The sequence below is a fragment of the Babylonia areolata genome, chromosome 4, assembly GCF_041734735.1.
Source record: "Babylonia areolata isolate BAREFJ2019XMU chromosome 4, ASM4173473v1, whole genome shotgun sequence".
Taxonomy (NCBI): domain Eukaryota; kingdom Metazoa; phylum Mollusca; class Gastropoda; order Neogastropoda; family Buccinidae; genus Babylonia; species Babylonia areolata.
Genome location: NC_134879.1, coordinates 7,897,959 through 7,916,322, shown reverse-complemented (window position 1 = coordinate 7,916,322; position 18,364 = coordinate 7,897,959). Strand labels below are relative to the sequence as shown.

The 18,364-nt window shown below is 42.8% G+C and overlaps 1 protein-coding gene across 1 annotated transcript in view; it reads right to left on the bottom strand.

Annotated features, from left to right (window-relative positions):
* The window catches only part of LOC143280819 (mediator of RNA polymerase II transcription subunit 6-like), a 30,726-nt gene extending 14,014 nt beyond the window's left edge, over positions 1-16,712 (bottom strand). The window contains exons 1-5 of the mRNA XM_076585519.1: positions 16,566-16,712; positions 14,032-14,194; positions 10,003-10,094; positions 8,604-8,686; positions 2,197-2,236 (exon numbers count right to left, since the gene is read on the bottom strand). Of these exons, the coding sequence (XP_076441634.1) occupies positions 2,197-2,236; positions 8,604-8,686; positions 10,003-10,094; positions 14,032-14,194; positions 16,566-16,578 (391 nt within the window). The 5' untranslated portion in view covers positions 16,579-16,712. The remainder of the gene's footprint in view (positions 1-2,196; positions 2,237-8,603; positions 8,687-10,002; positions 10,095-14,031; positions 14,195-16,565) is intronic.
* Between the last annotated feature and the right edge of the window lie 1,652 nt (positions 16,713-18,364).

Sequence of the window (18,364 nt, the reverse complement as noted above, 5' to 3'; positions counted from 1 at the left end):
GTGGCAAGCCGGATGCACAGCAGACACTTTAACCATTATACACTGTACTCACCCAATAGCCGCTTGCAGTGTAACGCCTGAACCTGCCCGGTACCGCCGGCTAAACATGTGCTTACTATGGGTGCAGCCATTATTGTTCACAAAAATGAGACTTGCGCAAGATTCACCGCTTCGTTTTCGGCACTTCCTGCCATGCATTTTGCACTTTTCAGAGTCTGATTTGCTTGAATTTTGACAAAGTTGTGAATTTTTAAAGTTGCAAGATGAGTTTGATGATTGCCGAGAGCTTTAGTGTAATCTGAATGCCGATTCTGAAGATGACTTTGAACTGTTTTAATGATTTTTGTGTGAGACTCTTGTAAAAATCGATTGAACTGAGTGATCTAAATGTCAACTGACCCGAGTTTTGCCAAAAATAAGAGTGGAGTTGGTCACTTGAATGTGAATCAATAGCCAGACCTCTGAAATCATGAATTAAATGCCGGACCTCCAAAATTGATACTGTCAGTGAGTTAGTCTTGATTTCACTGATATTTATTGGCGTTCTGCACGATCTTCCTGATCGTGCTAGTTCAATGGAATATACTACTGATTTGGTTAAGTTTTGCCAAAGTTCTGAAATTTCAAAGTTGCAAGAAGAGTTTGATGACTGTCGAGAGTGGTAGCGTAATCAGAACGACTATTCTGATGATGATTTCTGCGTGAGAATTTGGTAAAAGTCGATAATACTGAGTGACCTAGACATCCACTGACTGAGTTTTACTGATATTGAGAGTGTAGTCAGTACTTGAGTGCGGATCAATTACCGGACCTCCAAAATCATGAATCGATTGCCATACCGTCAGAATCAATACTGTCAGTTGTTGATTACACTGATAATTACTGGTGTTCTGTACGATCTTCCTGATTTTGCTAGTTCAATGGATTATATTTTTCTTTTCATTATGGAGAAATTACATGTGAGGTAGATTTATTGTTTGTTTTTGATTGTTTGCGGTTGTTTTTCTCCCCACCATCACAGGAAAGCACATCATCCCTCAAAATGAAAAGAACATAAAAATCAACATGTTGATTGTTGCAATTCAAGTTGAGTAAAAAAAAAAATTAAAAAATGAAGATGTGTTAGAAGACACTGCAGACTAGATAAACTTATCAAAACTTATTTCAAAGAAAATCATACTGTAATTAAAAGAATTTTTTTCAAAGTTGACCATCAAATTTGACACTTTTATTTTTTTTGTGTAAATACAAAGCAACATAAGCCTGGAAACAAAACTTCTTTTGCAACTTTATTATGTGTAGAATGCAGGAAAAATAAATATGTGCAACAAAAGAAGGTAATTATATTTTTAATCAATGTTATAATTACCTACTATCGCAAATTGCAAGAGTCATTCCCCTTGGCATGGGATTTCATGGGTGATTAGTGCTGAGCGACCTGGAGGTAAGAGGGTTAATCGGCCCACGTGCAACTTGAAAGGAGTGAACGTCATCAAAGAACTTCACTCTCTCACTTGCAAACGCTCTTAGCTGTCAAAAAGCTTGCCAGCTCAGTTTCTGAGACTGTGACTGACCTTTTATGTTGACTATACACACCTTTATCATTGTTGGGACAGTGATTCACTTACACTACACGAGCTGTGATTTGTTTTTATAAACTTATAGCCTGTTTCAATTTCCTCTACAGGTATAATCTGACAATAGGCATGCTATTTCTAGCTGTATTTTGTTGTTTTTTTCTTTATGGATGTCATTATGTAGAGGTGGAAATAGACTTTTTTGTTGCACAAAAAAATATATTGACTTTACATGCCTGAAAAGTTATCTACAATCAACCTATTGGGGAAAAAAGCCCAGAAGCAGAATCTACACTCATTTTCCTTCACAAAAACGTTTACTTTCTGTATCGCCCATAGCTTTTGTGCTAGAATTTTTTTTTGTGATTTATTACCCCTGAATCCTCAAAATTCTCTGGCAAGGGGAAAGCAGTTTTTTGGGGTTTTTTTTTTTTGTTTTTGTTTTTTACTAAATTCTCTGGCACTCAACTGGTTAATTGACAATAAAAACTGATTCCGATTCTGATTTACACACACACACAGTCTCATATAAACACACAGAGACACTGACATGCAGACAACTGAGTTATCAGAAAGAGTATCTGCATGTATACAAAAGCCAGTCAAAATGCATACTTACTTTCATCAAATGCAGACTGGAGGTGACTGAGTGTGTTCAGCTGGAACACATTATCAGAAAGGTTACGGGGAACGAATAAACAATACAGATGAAAACAAGATATTTCATTTGTGAATGAATTTTTTTTGTTTGTTCACTGAACATGACTGTGAAGGAGCACTGCAAAAAATAGGTCATCATGATAATGGTTTTCAATTCATGACTTTATTCTTGTAATAAGTGTTTGTGTGCTTGTACATATGCTTGTGTATAAAAGTATATTCAAACTCTGTGTGTGTGTGTGTGTGTGTGTGTGTGTGTGTGATAAAAACAACAATAATTTTAATACATACCATGGCCCACATGGTATAAGCAGTACAAAGTGAGCATACAGACATTAAGTGTTGCATCTAAGTTTCAAAGACCCACAAATGTACACAGCAGCCTTGAAGGCCAACTTCCAACTGAGGTTTGTATAGCAACTGAACTTTAAAAGAATCAAGACTTACTTGAAAAAAAAGTATTATTATTTTGTGTGTGTGTGTGTGTGTGTGTGTGCGTGCGTGTGTGTGTGTGTGTATGTGTTTCCCCACAAATACAAGACTGCATGACCTTGTAAAGGGCTCAGCATTAACTTTATTTTTCCACTTGCCCAGGCAGGTAAGTCAATGATAAATTCATCTGCCCAGACAGACTTGTCTGACCTTCACAAAATAAGAATGTAATCATGCATCATATACGCACCCCCCATCCCCACCCCACCCCACCCCCCACCCCCCTCACACACACGCTCATATACAAGAAAGAAGCAGCCAAACCCTATTCTCAAAGGAATGTTTATTCTTTTAAGTTCTGGGCTTTCACTGCTGACTGAAAGCCACAGATATTCTTTCAGCCATTTCAGCTGAAAACTGTGTTCTTTCTCCTCTTCAGTCTTCTGCTCTTTGCTATGTTTCAGTTTTGCTTCTTCACCCACAGTGGTTCATTCACTCATAGAATCATTTTTTTCACATGAAGTGGAATGACATTAGTGCCTGTTGTACCATGATGAGTTATGTAATGTGATGGGCAGAAGACTAACTATACAGTATAAAAAAAAATTTAAAAAAAAAAATTACCACTGGCTCTCCAAAAAAAGCAACCATAATGGCAAGTCATCTTCAAGAGCTGCACAACATTTCTCTTTTTCTGGTGACCAACTGTCGAAGTGACACTGGAACCATCATCTGCTAGATTAAGAGCGTATCTGACATTTGGTATCAGGAGCAAGATTGATATTTTTGAAAACACAGCATGTTAGTCATGAAAAATATCACACCTGGTCAGGCAAGCTCAGTACGGACATTAATTACCTGACATGATATCTACTTGCCCTGGGCAGTCAGGCAACCATTAATGTAAAACCCTGTTCTATCTGTATATGTCTGTGCCGCGTAACCATCCATGCCTGTGAATGTTGATCTGCCTTTATGGAATGGATCCACTATCATACCCAGTCATACAACTACAGTGTGGTTTCTACTGAGTGCATGTGCCTGACAAGTGTTCAGTGATCCACGTTCAGATAATGCCAGGCAATCACTGCCAAAGTGCACCAAGTACTAAGGCTTCCAAGCCAGAGGAAGACCAAGCCATGGTGCACTGACGGAGTTTCAGATATATTCCACACCCACAGCATAATACAGATCGCCAACTTTGTCTCCTCGCAACAACTTCTTGGTAGTAGCAGTCAGATAAAGAAAAGAAAGTATGACTGCAGAAGTAAATGTTGCGAATTTTCTATAAATGATTATCAACTGCACCAATGAAAAAGACAACTTCAAATAACCTTTTTAATAATGTTTAAGAGAAAAAATTGTAATATTGTAAAATAATTCAGTAAAAAAAACTGGTTCCATTCTCAACTGTAAATATTCCCAACATGTTCTGATCAACGATAGTATCCATCAATTTTCAGAACAAGTTGTATGACAATTTTTTAAAATTCAAATGACCTTATTCAGGTTATTCATAATAATAATGATTTACAGATGATTTCAGATTGTCTATAATTACAGATTTTTTTTTTTTCAGGTCAGGTCAGGTCATTAGATCTGCTACTGGTAACCTGTAATCCAGTACAACCTGTTCAGGGTTGGGTTGCCGGCGACTAAACCGGCACTCCCACCACTGCCTTCCGGGACTGGTGAGGCAGGTGGCTAGACACCCTTATGGAGATCCATAAAAGGGCGTTGGCTCAGGAGAGCCACCGACGGCCATCTAGCTCCACCGTGCTGTGTGCATGCCACACGCAGTTGGTCCCCGGGGTGTGTCTACCCATGCATGCGAAGTCTGGATCCGGCAGAATCTGCGGAAGAAACCTATCGGTTCAACGGAGAGGAAGGCGGTTACAGCAACGCACTGTGGAGTGCAGAGAGCAAGATGAGACACCGAAAGGATATCTTGGTCATCCACTGCATCCGTGCTCATCCTCCAGTCGTCTCGACTTAGTCTTGCCACTGGAAATTGGTGGACCCGGACGAGAGAGTGAGGTCGACGTTGCGCAACTCCTCTTCACTTTAAACAAACTCATCGCGCAAGTCATCAGTCATCCAAAATGACCTTTCATCCTTCATCATTTCATCACCCCCAAGTCCTGTGGCGACAGGCGAGCGACGAAACGACAGGTGTGGGTACACTGGCAGTCGCAGCCGCAGACCTGCACGCAGGCGGCTCAGGCCATAGGGTCGTTCTTCATCGACAGGAGCAGCGATGGAGCTCGGCAGCCGTCTGAGCGTCTGAGCAGCCCTCTTTAGGAATGCACTGCTCACCTCCCTGGCATGAGGAAGGGGCTAGAAAAGGTGCCCTAAAAATTGCCTGTTCCATATCACCCTGGCCAGCATACCGCGGCTGGCGGGGACCCTACATCAGCGGTCGAAACAAGAAAGAAAAGAAAAAAACAAGGATCGTTCCTCTCACCACTGGTGCTTGGAACATAAGGACTCTCCTGGACAGAGATAACGCGGACAGACCCCAAAGGAGAACGGCACTAGTTGCATCCGAACTCGCCAGATACAACATTGACATTGCAGCCTTGAGTGAGACTCGGCTTGCAGGCGAAGGCGAGCTCTGTGAACAGGGATCTGGTTACACCTTCTTCTGGAGTGGACGAGGAAGCGAAGAGCGACGTGAGGCTGGCGTTGGTTTTGCAGTAAAAACAGCACTTGTCAGCAAGCTAGCTGGAATCCCAAAGGGAGTCAACGATAGGCTTATGACCATGAAACTCCCACTGGCATCTGGCCAGAAGCACCTCACCATTGTCAGTGCCTACGCCCCAACCATGACCAACCCGGATGAAGTGAAGGCGAAGTTCTACGAGGACCTTCACTCTGTCATTGCTGTTATCCCTAAAGCAGACAAGCTTCTCATTCTTGGGGACTTCAATGCTAGAGTTGGCTCTGACTACATCTCCTGGGATGGAGTGATTGGAAAGCACGGTGTGGGCCACTGCAACCCAAATGGATTGCTTTTGCTTCAGACCTGTGCAGAGCACGAACTGCTGATAACCAACACAGTTTTCTGCCTCCCTACCCGTAACAGGACGTCATGGATGCACCCTCGCTCAAAGCATTGGCATCTCATCGATTATGTCATCGTCAGGAAAAGGGATAGGCAAGATGTACGTGTAACAAAGACCATGTGTGGCGCCGAGTGTTGGACAGACCATCACCTTGTAGTCTCGAAGCTGAATATTCGAATCCAGCCCAAGAGACGCCCCCAAGGCCAGAAGGCTCCAAAACGGCTCAACATCGCTAAGCTGAAAAACATCACCATCAAACAGTCCTTTGTGGAGCTGCTGGAAGATCATCTGGAATCCGCCTCTCTGGACAACCAGAATGTGGAGTCTGACTGGAGGACCCTGCGTGAGCTGATCTATAGTACAGCTTCAGAGACCCTGGGACCCATGACCAGAAAGCACAAAGACTGGTTTGATGAAAACTGTGATGAAATCAAGCAGCTTCTGGATGAGAAACGCCGTCTGCATCAAGCCTACCTGAGTAACCCAAAGTCCACATCAAAAAAGGATGCGTACGATGCCATCCACAGAACTGTTCAGCAAAAGTTACGCCAGATGCAGGATAAGTGGCTGAGTGACAAAGCTGATGAGATCCAGGGATATGCTGACAGGCACGATATGAAGAGGTTCTATGATGCCTTAAAAGAAGTCTACGGCCCCACATCCTCAGGATCATCCCCGCTCCTCAGTGCAGATGGGAATACCTTGATCACCGAGAAGGAGAAAGTTCTCGAACACTGGGCTGAGCACTTCAACAGTGTCTTAAATCGCCCTTCCTCCATACATGATGAAGCCATAGACCGTCTCCCACAAGTCCCCATCAATGAAGCACTGGACGATCCGCCAACACCTCTTGAGACCCAGAAAGCAATCCGTCTGCTATCCAGTGGCAAAGCACCTGGCTCAGACTCCATACCAGCAGAGGTCTACAAGGATGGAGGCACTGTGCTGACTGAGAAGCTCCATCAGCTGTACTCACTCATGTGGAAAGAAGAGACGATCCCCCAGGATTTCAAAGATGCATCTATCATTCACTTGTACAAGCGAAAGGGGAACCGGCAAGCCTGTGATAACCATCGGGGCATTTCCTTGCTCTCCATCGCAGGCAAGATACTTGCCAGGATCCTACTAAACCGCCTCACAGCACACCTTGACCAAGGTCACTTGCCTGAGAGCCAATGTGGATTCCGGAAAGCGCGTGGAACCACCGACATGGTGTTTGCTGCAAGGCAGCTGCAAGAGAAATGTCAGGAGCAAAATACTGATCTGTTCTCCACCTATGTCGACCTCACTAAGGCCTTCGACACCGTGAGTAGAGAGGGACTGTGGAAGATCATGGCCAAGTACGGATGCCCTCGGAAATTTATTTCCTTGGTCAGCCAATTCCATGAAGGCACGCAGGCTTGAGTCCAGGTCAATGGCGAAACATCTGCTCCTTTTCCTGTCACAAATGGTGTCAAGCAAGGCTGCGTCCTGGCTCCAACGCTGTTCAGCCTCATGTTCTCTGCAATGCTTACTGATGCCTTCAGAGATGGCGATGTTGGAATCAGCCTAAAGTACCAAACAGATGGCAAGCTGTTTAACCTCAGAAGGCTTCAAGCAAAAACGAAGGTCATGACAGACATCATCAGAGACTTTTTGTTTGCTGATGATTGTGCCCTCAACGCTGGATCTGAAGCTGACATGCAACTCAGCGTCGACAAGTTTGCCACTGCCAGCAGGAACTTCGGCCTTACCATCAGCACGAGGAAAACTGAAGTTCTACATCAGCCAGCCCCAGGGAAACCCTACGTTGAGCCCAACATCACAGTCAACGGTCAGAGACTCAGTGCGGTGGAGCGGTTCACATACTTTGGCAGCACACTGTCACGAAATGCGACCATCGACGATGAAGTGAACGTCAGGATTGCAAGAGCAAGCGCAACTTTTGGTAGACTCAATGCAAATGTCTGGAACAGAAGAGGCATTAGTCTTGAGACCAAGCTAAAGGTCTACAGAGCAGTAGTTCTCCCCACACTACTGTACGCCTGCGAAACTTGGACAGTGTACCAACGACATGCCAAGAAGCTGAACCACTTCCACACAACATGCCTCAGGAAGCTACTGAACATCAAGTGGCAAGACAGGACCCCAGACACAGAGGTGCTCGCAAAAGCCACCCTTCCCAGCATCTTCACCATCCTGATGCAGTCCCAGCTTCGCTGGGCTGGACATGTGGCGCGCATGCCAGACCATCGGCTGCCCAAAAGGCTCTTCCATGGCGAGCTGCAACAAGGGAAGAGATCACACGGAGGTCAGAAGAAGCGCTTCAGAGATACTCTGAAAGTCTCTCTGAAAGCGTTTGATATCAACCCTGACTCCTGGGAGGAATCTGCAGTGGACCGTGACAAATGGCGCGCTGCTGTGCACAAAGGTGCCAAGTTGTGCGAGGCCAGCAGGACTGCTGCAGCTGTTCAGAAGAGGCAGGCCAGAAAGTCACGGGCAAACAAGCTCCCTGACAATGGTATGCCTGTCTTTGTCTGCCCCAACTGTCAGCGAACATTTCGTGCACAGACTGGACTATTCAGCCATCTGCGCATTCACAGATAGATTCATGAGCATCCTCCCCCCCACCCCACCACCACCCTCCCCCCATCCCCCAGGTGGATGACAACGATGGTCATCACTGATCTCGATGGACACACCACCACCACCAATTACAGATTTTGATAAATGACTTCCTTGACATTTGACATTGTTGCTTATACTCCAGCCAAGTTCACAGGGCCATATTATGACTACCCAACAAAATAAATGACTTCTTTATCAATAATTGTTCACATATGATATCAGGTATGTCTTGACATACTAAAAATAACAACAAGACCCTTACAATTCTGGAGTTGATGACAGACCCCAGGTCTGGCCCTTGGTACACAACACCAGCAATGATGTAATAGTCGGCCAAAGGTGTCACTGCATATCACATATTGCACAATTGTTAGCTTCTGCCTGGCTATTGATAAAGAGCAAGGAAAGTATAAAACCAAAATTCATAGGCAGCTGTAAATAGTGAGTGTATGTATGTATGTGTGCGCGCACATACATCTGTATGTATTTTTGTGTGCATGTGTGTATGCATTCTGTCTGCACGCGCACATGTGTGTGTGTGTGTGTGTGTGTGCGTGTGCGTGTGCATGTGCATGTGCGTGTGTGTGTGAGTGAGAAAGAGAGAGAAAGAATTCAAAACCTGGTGATGCACATCTTTAAAAATGAGATTGCATCAGTCCAGGCTGTAAGCCATGAAAAGGAAAAGTTCTGATTCCTATGACAAATATTTCATCAAACTGTTCCTGTTGTTTACAAAATCTGTACATGTTGTATATTTGTTTAAATGGAAATATGAGCTTTTCTATCTTAGATGATTATGAGACGTTTTTCAATTTCGCAACATTTGATACTGTAATATTATTCTTTTGAATTTAGTCCTTCTCCATAAACATAATATTAAAAACATCATTCATCCTTCCATTTCCCTTGTTCCCTCTCTTGAAACTCCTTTTTTTTGTTGACATTTTCTATTATTATTAATTCAGTTCAACATTAATAACAATATCAATACACTGAATACCATCTTCTGCTTCTTCTTCTTCAATCATGGGCCATAATTCACACGTTCACTCATATGTATGAGCCATGTAGGCAGCCATAGTCCATTTTTGTGGGTGTACATGCTGGGTATGTTATTGTTTCCATAACCCAATGAACACTGACATGGATTACAGAACCTTTAGCGTGCATATTTGATGTTCTGCATGCATATACAGACAAAGGTTGTTCAGGCACAAACAGGTCTGCACATACTGACCTGGGAGATCAGAAAAATGTTCACCCTTATGCAATAAAACTGGGGCTGAACTTGTGAAACCCATATCAATACTATCTGATACAATGATAAATGAACAGAAAACGGCGCTGTAAGAGAACTGGTCAGGCGCTGGACTTCTGATCCAGTGTTCACCAATAATCAGGGTCTGTGGCCCCATTCTGGCTTTGTGTTGTGCCCTTGGGAAACTGAAAAGGCACTTTACTACAATTTTCCTCACTCGTACCTAGCTGTGGATGGGTACCCGACTTCAGTTGGGGAAAGTTAAAATGGCAATGAATTGGACTTCTGCCTTTCTATGCCAAGCTTTTGAAACAGTGGATATAATTCATTGCCCCAATGACTGTAAAAGGCTATGGGACCTTTAACCATTATCTTTTAAATGAACAGAACAAATGACCCTGACCTTGTGTTGGTGAGTGACGATTCTGTTTTCTGATGACATACAATATCGGCTCCTGCGCATGCAACAGTGTGAACTCCAGACCTGTCATGTTCCTGCACACACACACACGCACACGCACACGCACACACACACACACATATATATATGTATATATATCACTGGAAATTAACAAATAATGAGGCCAGGAGATGAAATGATTAACAACTAGTAAAGAGTGGTAACTCTCTCCATTCACAAGGTACACAACTTCAAGTCAGTGCTACCAATTCAGCTAGCACACACGTAAATAAAAGGTACATTGGAACAAACCCAGACACTTCCTCATACACACACACACACACACACACACACACACACAGATCTACTCAAGCCTGAATATTTTTTTCTGCCCAGGCCGAAGCCTTAATTTTTTTTCCCTGCCCAAACTGAAGCCAGACCAAAGCCTGAAAAAAAATTTTCTGCCCAGACCGAAGCTTGAAAATAATATGTGGGCTTAACAAAACAAAGCATCAAGCCTGAAACATGATCACCGTACTATTACATATTCTAAAGACTTATTTGGGGGAGAATAATGGTGAATTCTGGGAACATCAAGAAGCAAACAAAAAAGGATGGATTTTTACCTATGAACACTAAAACATGATTTTAAAGAACAAGATCTGGGACCCATACTGAACATTCACAGGATGGACCCCGAAAACAGAGTATGGTGATGACTACAGTATCCAGCACAGTAAAATATCTAATAAAAAAAGAAAACAAAGTACAATGCATCAGAGTAAAACAAGTCAATTACAGTTTTACTTAAAGCAAAAGACAAATCTCACTATTTTTGTTATGAAAACAAACTATAATACATTTCTGTATATTATTGTAAAGAAAAATATGCAAGTGTTATTCTCAACTGTCCATAAGCAACACTTCTTGTAAAGCTGGAGCTATTGAGGAAAGAAAGTACCTAAGGAATGTGTGTTACGTGCACACATGTGTGTGTGTGAGTGTGTGTGTGTTTGCATGTGTGTGTGTGTGTGTTTGAAATGTTTCCAATGCAAGCCTTTGTGTGCGTGTGTGCACCTGTAAAAGTGTGTGGATGGGGGCGGGGGGGGTGTCTGTGTGTGTGTGTGCACGCATGCGTGTATGTGTGCGAGTGTGTGCACACGTCTGTGTATGTATGTGAGCAATAGTAAAATTGTTTGTGTGTTGATCTGTGTATCATTACGTGTGGTGTCTGTCACTGCGTGTGTGTATGCGCGCGCAGTGGTGCGTGTGTGTGCGCCCGTGTAACTGTGTGGATGGTGTGTGCATCTTCAGTGATGAATATGTGTGGCGCTTCTTAGCATTTGTTCTGTGTGTGTGTGTGTGTGTGTGTGTGTGTGTGTGTGTGTGTTAGCTTTCACAGTCAGCAATATCATAGTTTTTCTTTACTCGGCCGTCGTGCCGTAGTCTGGGGGCTTGAATCAAAGAAACTACATACGTATCATAGTATTAGGCAGGCCTGTGAACCAATGTCCAAATGAGAGACAAGCGGTGCTTTGAACTTCAGTAATTATCTCATGCAAGTGATGCAAATGAATCTTTGGTACTTCGGCTATAGATCCCAGGTCTAAATAACATACATTAAAACTGCAGCCATGAAGGGTATTACCGCATCCTTGCTGACATAATTTCAGAAACAGTCAATTTTGCTTCCAAGTTTTTGTCACAATTGCTACAAAGTAACTGTTGCCAAAAGTGACAATGTTTCCAGCCCAGCCAGGGTTGAGGATGGTGATGCCTGTGCACGAATGCGTGTTTGTGCGTGTGTGTGAGTGTGAGCGTGCCCATGCCTGTGAGCATGTAACTGTGATTGTGTGTGTACTGCAAAGCCTGTTCTTACAAGAGATAAGGAGGGCAAGTTTAAGAAAACAAAACAGAACAAAACAAAACGGAGACAGCAAAATTAAAAAAGGCAGAAACTGAAACTAAAGTAGACAGAGAGGCAAGGAATGCATGCATGCAGAAAAAAATATCATGAAAAGAAAGCAGCACAGCAAGCAGGCCAATAGTCAAAAAAACCAAAAGAGAGCAGTCCAAAGAAAAGAAACAATGCCAACAGTCCCTGATGAACTTCAATTATCCAAGGCATCCAATTCTACATCAGAGCAAATATGCAGTTCACTAAACATTGAGAAAAGCTGTATATGGAGCAAACAAACTGCAACAGGACAGCAGCAGGACAGCTGAGGTGCTGGAATGGATGGTGAATAAAAATATCTAACATCTAACTCCAAACAGAAACTGAGAGACTGCGTGACAGTCAGCCCAAAGCAAAAACAAAACTGGATTTCTCATTCATCAACTTCAAAACTAAGACGGATGACATCAAAACCTCAAGGGGTCAAGAAAACACAAAGAAAAAGAACTCTTGCTTTTGTTGTTTAGATGAAGAAGAAACACTCTTGGAGACACAGAAGGAAACTGGCCTAACCCTAACCCTAGGGAAACTTAATCCTTATGAAATTTACTTTCATTCCTCCTCGACCATATCCAGCTGGAACTCTTTTCTGCTGCTTCTGCCATTGCCTTGAGAGCCCTTATCCTCTCTCCACCAGAAATTGACAGCTGTTTCATGAGGCTGTAGTCAGATGCGCTTACAAACCCTCTAGCACCAATCTCTATGGCGAGAACTTTGGTTTGGAAGCCAGATTCTCTCAGGCTGCTGGCTAGACTTAATGATACTTCTCAGTCTTGTAGATGTGGGCATTCTCCATTCTGCTTTCACATGGCACAGTGAGCTCAACCAGAATCGCTTGTTTCATTGCCTTGGACTAGTTGGAGTGGAGTACTATGTCAGGTCTCATGCCACTCTTGCCAATGATTACCAGGTGTTTCTTCCCCTCTGGTTGGTTAACTGTGCATTCCCAATCTTCGGCATTTTCCAGCAGCTCACGTATCCATGCTTTGGTTGTTACAGCTGTTCCTGGCCAGACTTTTTTGCCCTTTGCAGAGAGTAACTTTTCAGGAATTTCTGGTGACATGGGTGCTCCTTGAGCAGTGCTCACCACATGTGCAATTTCTTTTAGCACTTGGTTGTGCCTCCATGTGTACTGTCCTTGGCTTAACACAGCTTTGCATGAGCTAAGGGCATGTTCCACAGTTTGTTTGCCATGGCAAAGTGGGCATGCAGGGTCCTCTGCTTTCCCCCATTTCATCAAGTTCGTATTAAACTAAATGGAAGGAGGTCATACACAGATCTGAGGATGAAGCTGATCATCAGCTGTACCTACCTCAAAGTACACAATATAAAAGCCACAGCAAATCTGTGTGTGTGTGTGTGTATGTGTGTGTGTGTGTGTGTGTGTGTGTGTGTGTGTGTGTGTGTGTGTGTGTGTGTGTGTGTGTGCAGGGTTCAAATTTAACTTATTTTTTTGAGTGCCAGTTGGGCACTCTAGACAAAACATTTGACTGCCCAATTGTGGTTTTGGTTGCCAGCCTGATAAAATGAATTAAATCTTCCTTCATTTCAACCGTGTGCTAAGGAAAGTCTTCCTGCAAGGCTTCATTGTACACACACTGGCGCTTTGATTCGTACTCCTGATGTTTATTCTTTTTGTCATCCTGATCTTTCATCTCTGTTTCGGGAGCCTTTCTTTTAACATTGATGATGGGAAATATCGTTCATCGCTGACGCGCCATGAACATCAACATCCAATCGCATACGCACAAAGATGCTGCTCCGCGAAGTGAGCTACAGCAGATGACACTTTACATTTTGATCAACTGCGTTCGAGCTTGCTTTCTTGGTGTGTCTTTTAATTAATTTCCTTTCGCCTCTATCAATTTTTGAGTGCCAACTGGGCACTCTTGACAGACAATTTGCGTGCCTGAGCCCACTTTTCGTAGCATTTGCACCCGAGCACCCGCTAAATTCAAACCCTGGTGTGTTTGGGTGTGGGTGTTTATTGTCTGCTTTGTTGGCTTTTTGTATGAACATCATCTGACAGTTATCAATAAGGTATACTATTGTGACAGTCTCAGGAGATATCTTACACAAGCTGATCTGGATTGAGACGCTGCATTTTGATGACCTCATTGTTACATGTGCGGTCATAAAAAGGGTTGCTTCGCTCAGAGAAGTAGTCCAGGACGTTGCTCTGACTCAGGATGGGAATCCACTGGGAGTCATGCCAGGAAATCCCAAGGGTGTTACTCTCTGTGCAAACAGATGAATGGTTATAAAATCAAGTCACTTCCTCAGCATTCGCAACATTGTTAAATAACACATTTTTTTCACATTCAAGTAATCAACATCTGAATAAAAGTTCCTTTGACAGCTTTACCCATGTAATTATAACTAAAACTTAATAAAAAATAAAAAATAAAAAAAAAGTAACTTCAGTACGATGAAGGCTAACTATAAATCATGTCTAAAATAAAAAGAAATTTATCAAAGTCCAACCATCACTTTCAGTGATTAACACAGATTTTTGTTATGTTTATTCATGAATCCATCATCAGGGACATGTCATCTGGTAGCATATAATGTTACAGTTAACACTTCTCAAACAAAAAACATATTTCCTTTGAGTCATTTGATTCATTTCTAAAACAACAAATACTGGCAGAACATGGTGCAATGATCTAATCATCCTTCCCATCCACTTCTTGACACCACCAGATGGCACTGGACCCGCATTAAGCTTTAGTAATATAATGACAAATTTGTATTTATAACTTTTTTTTCTTTTTCTTTTTTCTCTCTCTCTCTCTAACTTAAAAAAAAAAATTCTTTAAAATATAAATCCAGCAAGCATAATATTCAATATTCTATTACATTGTCACTGTTTCTGTCTGTTGTCAAATCAACAGACATTTTCTTGCTGGACTTTGCGTTCGGAGTGTGTGATATGTCAGGATCTAAAATTAACTGGTGCGTTTTTGCAAATGCATAGTACTTAGTGGTTTATTGTTGTTGTTGTTGTTGTTGTTGTTTTTTTTGGGGGGGGTTGTAAGTTATTGCGCGCACATGTGTGTGTGTGTGTGTGTGTGTGTGTGTGTGTGTGTGTGTGTGTGTGTGTGTTTTATGTTTATTGTAAAGCACTTTGAGCTCCCTTTCAGGGAGGAAGCACTCAACAAGCATCCATTATTACTATTATTATTATCATTGTTATTTTCAAAGGTACATTTAGTATCCTTTTTTTATTTTTAACAGTTGTACATTTGTGTACTTTCTCTCCCTTTTTTCACATGATTACATTTCCATTCTCACCCTATTCTTTGTTTGCTTCTATATTCATGGCAACTTTGTGTACATGTAACATTTTTGTGCTGAGTGAGTGTTAGGTTTTTTTCCTTTGCTCTTGTGTCTTTTTTTCTGTCTGCCTGTTTGCTCTGGCCTCTCACTCCCTAGTCATTATTTATTGTGGATTAAGTATACATTCAAGGAGGAAGAAAACAACAACAAAAAACACCATAAAATGGTAGTACCTTGATGTACAGGGGAGAGATTGTGACTGATTTTAACTAGTCTATTTAAGTATTGTGACTTAAGACATCTGTTAATTCAGTATTGTCATGTATCATTTTGGTATGTAACCAGTTTTAAGTGTTGGGACTTATCTTAAGTACTATGATGTTTGAGGTGTTGGGGTACTGGTGTTGTGGAGAGGTCAGCCAGAAAGAATAACAGAACACCAGAAGTTCCAGAAACATGAACAGAACAACTTAACAACTCGATCTTTATTAAGACAGCTACAGACTGGAACAATCTGAATGACAATCAGCTGCTGGCAAGGGTACTTGACCACCATCACAGTTGCAGCAGCATGCGCGCTGTGTAGTAGCTACACAGCGACCCCCCAACCCCCGGTTGTGTATTGTGTATGTAGACGACAAGGCTCCTATAAAGTAAACCATCACAAAAAAAAAGAAAGACAGACAAGAGAGGCAAGGCCTTCAAGACTCACTTGTGATACACTTTTTTTTTTAAATCCAAGTTTTTTATGTATTGAGTATAATGCATTTACTGTTATATTTATATTTTTTGTATTCTCTGTTAAAGTTTACCACGGACACACAGACACACAGACACAGACACACACACACACAGACAACCGAACACCGGGTTAACTCACTCAGTACGGCCAGTCCTCTCTTCTCCTCTACACAGACCCTTCCGATGTCCACTGGGTGTCTGAATGACCCAACCTTTAGCTTCCGTCGTCAGAATTGTGGTATTCTTTGTAAACATTCACCTCTTCAGTATAAGAGCCTTCCGCTTGCAATAATTTGATGATGGTAACTGGGGTGAAACGCTGTTAACGTCGTCTCTTTCGCCGTTCGTATGGAGAGAGTTAAAACATAGACTCACTTTGTTTACACAAGTGAGTCAAAAAAGTAAACAAGTCGTAACAATCACCGCAGAAAAACAGGTTTACGTGGAGCAAGAGAAGGATTTTGGAAAAGACTGCATGATAACTATTTTTAATAAATGTCTCCTGCTGACAGAGAGGGAGGTGTGGGGTGGCCATAGTTTATTACATGCTGTCATGCTTTTAAAATAACAGTAAATTCTTGAAACTTACCCGGTTTATCCATTGCGTGGTCGCCGTCAATCAAAGGTGGAATGATGGTTGGGTGCTCTTTGTGACTTCAAGCTTGAAGAAACTGCTTCCGGGGGAGCACGTGGACATAAATTTGCGAACAAAGAAATGTTTTTCAATCATATTTTGCTGTTGTTGTTGTTGTTGTTGCAATTACTATGAAATTCTTTGTAGTCTATTAACAAATGAGCTCAGGAGGCAGGATAGGTTCAGGGGACTGGGGTCAGCTCGATACTCCACCGTTTCGTTTGATCACCGCGTCGACGCTCCACGGACATAATTATAATAATGGTTGCATTTATATAGCGCTTAATCCTGTGCAGAGACAAATAAAAGCGCTTTCACACCAGTCATTCACACGCATGCATAACTCTGAAACTAAAGAAACTGAAGACAAGGAAGAGGCAGAGGAGGGAGGCTTTCTTGGGAAGAAGTGGGTTTTAACAATTTAAGGCATCCCTCCACGCGAGGGTCCGACGCGCCCCACAAATCAAAACAAAGTGTCGCCAAATCAGCTGAAATATCGCCAGTCCACTAATAAGTCGTCAACCGACGAAATTTTGACGGTTTCTGACATGCTGAATAGCAACAATTCAGCAGTTAACTGGGGATCGAGGTGACAGCGGTTAACACCCTCCTTGCATATAACAATGATATTGTCGCCGACGACATTATGTGCAGGAGAGCGACAATATATACAGTGAGAGTTTGCACATATTGTCGCCGGCGACAATATATGCCGCAATATCTCTCTTTGCCTGTTCCGTTTCTTTAATTTAACGTCTTTTCCCTTTGAGTGACATTATAGACGTCTGCATGTATGCTCTGTTTAGATGTCTGTCTCACGGTACCGGCCTCTGTGTGCGTGTGTGTCAGTGTGTGTGTGTGTGTGCCAGTGTGTGCAGTGTGTGTGTGTGTGTGTGTGTGTGCCCATTGTCCGGCCGGCAATTTGTGTCACTGAGTGTGTGCGTGTGTGTCTCTGCGGTGTCAGCAGTGTCACGGTGTATGTGTGTTTGCCGTCTGTGTCTGTCTGTCTGCCGCCTGTTTGTCTGTTTATGTCTCTGTGCAGTGTGGCTCTGTCTCCCACGGTGTGTCTGTTTTCTTGTTTAACTGAAGCCAGCATGTATCCCGGCTTCACTGAGTAACTGAAGCTAGTGTATATCAGTACAACTAGTCGAGAGTTGTGCCTTGGGTTTCTGCTTATGAATATTCCTCTTGTGCCTGAATCTTCTGCAGTTTCAAGTTTTGATTTTTCGGTTCTGTGGAGTCCGTGGACATACTTGAATGTGTCTATCATATCCCCTCTGAGTCGTCTGTGTTCCAGGCTAGGCAGGTCGAGTCGTTCTAGTCAGTCTTTCCGCGTAAGGTAGCTCACTGATCGAGGAGATCAGCTTTGTGGCTCGGCGCTGCACGTCCTCTAGCTGCTTACATAATGTCTTGTGTCTAGGTTGCCACACAGTTTGCCGTGCGTACTCGAGGATAGGCCTCGCTATTGTTTTGTACAGCTGGATGAAGAGCTTGCAGTCTAAGAACTCGAAGGTTCTGCGGATGACTATGCCAATTACACTGTTCGCTCTTGCTGTGACACTGTCCACGTGCTGCTTAAATTTGAGGTCGTTATCAACTTGAACACCGAGGTCCGCTTCCACCTCACTTTCTGCCAAGGGTATTTCACTGATGGTTCCGGTTTCAGCATCTACATGCTTCATATGGTACGATGCTATTGATTTTCGTGTGCCAATTTTCATCACTTTGCATTTCTGTGGGTGGAATCTCAGACT